At 45.2% G+C, this 4,903-nt stretch overlaps 1 protein-coding gene across 1 annotated transcript in view; it reads right to left on the bottom strand.

Moving 5' to 3' along the window:
• Positions 1-4,903, bottom strand: part of ror2 (receptor tyrosine kinase-like orphan receptor 2) — a 42,462-nt gene that overhangs the window by 3,824 nt on the left and 33,735 nt on the right. Inside the window, exons 5-7 of the mRNA XM_034896650.1 lie at positions 2,715-2,836; positions 2,292-2,606; positions 1,887-2,141 (exon numbers count right to left, since the gene is read on the bottom strand). Coding sequence (XP_034752541.1) covers positions 1,887-2,141; positions 2,292-2,606; positions 2,715-2,836 — 692 coding nt within the window. The remainder of the gene's footprint in view (positions 1-1,886; positions 2,142-2,291; positions 2,607-2,714; positions 2,837-4,903) is intronic.

Here is a 4,903-nt window from a genome sequence, read left to right as displayed (position 1 = left end):
TTGGAAAATGGCTGCAATGAAACAAAGAGTGAAAAATTTAAAGGGGTCTGAATACTTTCCGTACCCACTGTAGGTAGAAAGTGCTGCTACAGTCCGGTTATAGTCATTCCCCAGCTCCAATGATGATGCGTAGATTCTCAAAGTTTAGAGGCTGGAGACCCAAAAACACTGACCAATCAGAGCAGACTGGGCTTTTTGAGGAGAGGGGCGTATAGAGACATGCGTAAAACAGAGCGTTTTAGACAGAGGGGAAATAGAATACAGGAATCAACCTGAAAATGAGCATGCCATGGGACCTTTAAAGCATCTGGCTGACTGTTAAGATGAGAAGAATTCCCATGGCAACCAGTAGCGATATAGTGTACATTAAAGCAGTGACGCCATGCCTGGTCCTCCAGAACCTGAGCCCTGACTATTTTCCATCTCAAAGATACAAACTCTAGCAGCTTTCTAACTGAACTAACCGATTATTGCACCAGCTGCAGCAGCTGCACGTGTGCCTTCTCTCACGCTTCTTTTTTGCCCGCCACTTTAAATAACTACACCGTAGAAAGTTGCAGTAATTAGAAATGGTGCGCGTATAGACAGAAATAGAACATGCCAGGAACTGCAGTGAATAAGGCACAGTTTCAGGAAGAAATAAAACCCCAGTTTATATGTTAGGTGGACCACTGTGGGACTTCATTAACTCAAAGCCACCCGCTTCCAACCAGTGGATCTAAGTACTTTGGCAGAGCAGAGGAGGGCCTGGGATAAGACAGGCCAAGAGAGGGGAAAGTTTTACGATTTCCAGAAGCTGAGTTCCTGTTAACCTTCAAAATGTCCCAGGACCTTTTTCAGCAGTGGCTCGTAAGAACCCTGTCTGCACTTTGATTGGGCCCTGTGGTCCACCTGACAGAGGAACTGTATATATACACATATCAACAACAGGAACATGTGAAGACTGTAGAGCCATTAGCTTCTACAGCACATCATCATCCTCAAGGTCTACTGGACAGCTAAAGATCTTGTGGATGGCTTTCTTCGTTACATTGCAGCGTTCTGTTACAAATCCTGTGCTGACAGATCACTCCCTGTGCTGTGCGGTCTGCAGTCCCTGGGACCGCATCCAGCTACCAACAGTCCCTCAGAACAGCAGGAAGAATCGTGGTAGTCTAATCATGACAAAGAAGATGTTTGAATTGTCTTTCACACATTCATTCATTGAGAAACATAGCCTACGCTGTTCCAAAAATCATCTGTTGTTCTCACAAACAATGTACCAACTGTGTACCAACAGAGACAAAACAAACAACGGTAATATTAGTCTTTGGTCTTCATTCCCCATCTTGGGTAAAGTAGTAAAGCCCGCCTCTTACTTGATTTCAATCAATCAATCAAGTTTATTTGTATAGCCCTTTACAATAGCCGAAAGGTACCCAAAGTGCTTTACAACAAAGCCATAAAACAATACATAACACATACAAAACATGCAGATACAATCAAAAGTGCTGTAGTGGTGCAGCGCTGCAGGACATTAAAAGCCTAGAAAAACATGACGCGTAGCGCAAGACAGAAGGGAGCGTTAAGCGTGGCGTCCGATAGGAAAACGCTGGCTTTGCTGGCGATGTGTTTCCAGCAACCCTTACTGGTATGATTGGTCCCTTAAGTCCATAAATGTTGACAAAATATCATTAATGATGTTGGTAATGTGATACTTTTGGCTCACACAACATGCCAGCTGAGGACTTGAAATACTGTGTTATGTAATTTGACCAATCAAAATGCTCCACCTCCTAGATTTACCCTTCAGCTTTCTACATGATGCTGGAAAATGCTGCTAAATTATCATCGATTGCCCGTGTGACACCACTTCAGAGTGTCTGACCACATTTTGAGGTACTTACTGCAGGCCTGGATGTCACACAGGTCCACCCTGACCTGAGGGTCCAGGGTGAAACACCAGGGCGCCTGCATCTGGCCCCCCGGGTTCCGGCAGAAGTTGCTACTTCCCCAGAGCTCGGGGTACTCCTGGGACAGGTGGTGGCTGTGAGGGTACTGAGCGCTCCACGGCTGGCAGTGATGCCCCGACGCAGTGATGCTCACTGTGCCCCTGTAGTCTTCCCCACTTCCATTGTAGCAGTTGTGGTCCGAGGGGGAATCTGTGGAGCAGACAGGGACTCAGTGGGGATAAAAAAACAGCCTATGTAAAGAATTTTATTAAATGGGTGTATAACTTGTGTTTCTGACCAGCCTCATTAAGTATCAAAGTGTTGTAAAATATGTGTGTGCATGCCATAGCTTCCACCTACATGGACCCAGTTTTTCTGCCGGCACTCCTATCCTCATACAGGAAGCAGCGTCGGCGGTGCCCGACCGCGGCAGCAGGTGGCAGCTGGGGAGTTCCAGCTGCATGAGGATCATGGGGTTGGATCGGGCAATGGTGTACTCGGTGTGGCACAGGTTGTTCTCCAGGGCCTCGCACTCATCGCGACAGAGCTGGCGCTGCCGCGGGGCCCGAGAGCCCTCATCACACAGCGGGAAGACGTAGTAGCAGAAGGACGGGATGGCAAACCTGGAGCACTGGTCCGACAGGTGTGTGGAGGTGCCAATCATAGTCAAGGCGGCTGGGAGGGAGGAAACAGAGACTGTAACTGGAATCTCAGATATCTCTAGTAGTTCAAATTCTACCCAGCTGTGGGTTGCTAACTCAGAGAGTCGGGTGGTTGTCTTACCTGTGATGCGGTTCTCACTCTCCCCCTGCATCTGCAGGGACTCCACATAAATGCTCTGGTTGCCAATGAAGCGAGCACAGGCAATGCCTCGGTACGGCTGGCAGAAACCTTTTTCACGAGACCTGAAATTAAAAAAATATATAATGCTTTAAACACCTTTTTTTAAACACAAAAAAAACAAAAAAACAGAGAGAAAACTAAAAAGTAAGTGACTTTATTGAACCTAGGAGGTAGCTCCCATGATAGCTACGTACTGTAAGCCTGACTGATATATTGACCAGAGTTCATATATTATATGTATGTATGTATTTAAGCTCATTACCGATAAATCGGTGCATTGTTACATCGTTAGAGTGAGCAGTAGGGCTGGGTACCGGTACAGATCCAATACTATGACTTTGGTACCGGTTACTGAGACTTTTTTCAATGCCAATTTAATAAAATCCAGTTTAACAAAATGAAATGACGACTTCATAAATCCCAAATATTTCATTTATGTTCCAGCTCTGATTACGTGAGCCGTCTCTGTGTAACGTAGAGTTTTTCCTGCGTGTCTCTACGATGTGTAACGTTAGACAGCCAATCACAGACATTATTAGAGCTTGGTAGAAGCATCCTGCATGCTGATTGGCTCACTGAAGTTGATGAGATTTAGTCCTTAGGTATTGAAATTTGATGCTGGATGATAAGGCATCTTTTAATTCTCGATACTTTAGAGGCAAATCGATCAGTCCCTAAAAAGTACTGAATTCAGTACCCAGCCCTGGTGAGCAGTGTGCTTTTCAGCATTTATACTAGGAATCACGGTCTGTCTGTCTGGTAGTGGGCGGGGCTTAGCCTTAGGTCATGCCTGGGGTAAGGCATTGACCCTGAGTGGTTAAGGGTCAGGGGATAGGACCTGTACATGTAGGCATGGACCCCTGGCCAATAGTAGTGTGTGAATACTATTGAAGGGCGGGTCTTGGCGTGGCCATAGTAGGAAATAAATTACTGCTTCCTGGGAACGGTGTGCAACGCTTTGAGTTCTGTTTTCTCTTGTTTGGTGAGAGATTCTCTCGTTTATTGGCGGTGTCATTTAGTGTCACAGCTGATACCCACACTTTGGGTAACAAAAAATCAGAGCGCTTGTGCACACAACAGGGCGTTCAACGCACCCCCGTTTCAGTTTAAAAAAAGATGTTGCTATGTTTTCTTGCGGCTGAACAGTGGCCCTGGTGTGGGATTTGGCGCTGAACAAACTTCAGAGTTGTAGACTTGACATCGGGGGCACATTTGACTTTGGCCTTGAGAACTGAACACCTACTATCTCCAGCTAGATTTCTTTTGGTCCAACCACCACCAACAACAACAAAACTTATAGAAGAACGATGAAGTGACAGAGTCAGGACTGGCTACTTGTGGGGAGCTCTGGGTTGGAGCTAGCCGTGGTTGCTGAGCAGAGGAAAGCCCAAACTCTAAAAACACTTGGTCAGGGAATGAACTCACTCTGGGGCCCAACTGTGTCATTCTCATGATAGTATGGCGGCTGATAAGTAACAAGAAATTGCAACTTAGCTGTTTGAACAGTATGTTTTAAATCACCCTTTTGTAGTTTTTCCACCAAATGGACAGTGGCCAACTTCATTCTGGTGGTAGTCCAGGCTCGGTCCACCAGAAAACTCCAAATAACATTTTTTAAATGAAATGTCCTACTCAGTACATATGTTAGTCTCAGCTTTAATGACAGCAATTCAGTGATCCCTATTAAAAGGGGTTGTTAGATAATTAATCACTTCTTTATTGGATTCTGAAGCAAAATTAATTGGCAAACAAAAACTCTGTCTTTCAGACTCTGATACTCTGATTATTAGAGATAAAATGGAAAATAAAATAAAAAACTACCCATGCTATAGATCAGACCTTAGTTGAGGAGCTAACACTTGTATTTTCTTTGCTCAGTACTAGTCCTGGGCCGGTAGGAGATGCTGACGGTTTACCATTCAGCCTTAACAATCATCACAGTTTCACAGTATTGCTGTTTTCAATTTTATTCAATTGTATTTATAGTGTCAGGTCATAACAGGAGTTATTAAAGGACAGACAGAGTAGTTCTGGTTCACACTGTGTATTTACAGAGACCCAACAATTTCCCATGAGCAAGCATTTGGTGTGAAATTGTGGGGGGGGGGGGGGGGGGGGGGGGGGGGGGG

Source organism: Etheostoma cragini, chromosome 16 (genome assembly GCF_013103735.1).
Source record: "Etheostoma cragini isolate CJK2018 chromosome 16, CSU_Ecrag_1.0, whole genome shotgun sequence".
NCBI lineage: Eukaryota > Metazoa > Chordata > Actinopteri > Perciformes > Percidae > Etheostoma > Etheostoma cragini.
The sequence above is the reverse complement of the archived record's forward strand: the minus strand, read 5'-3'. Positions and strand labels throughout refer to the sequence as shown.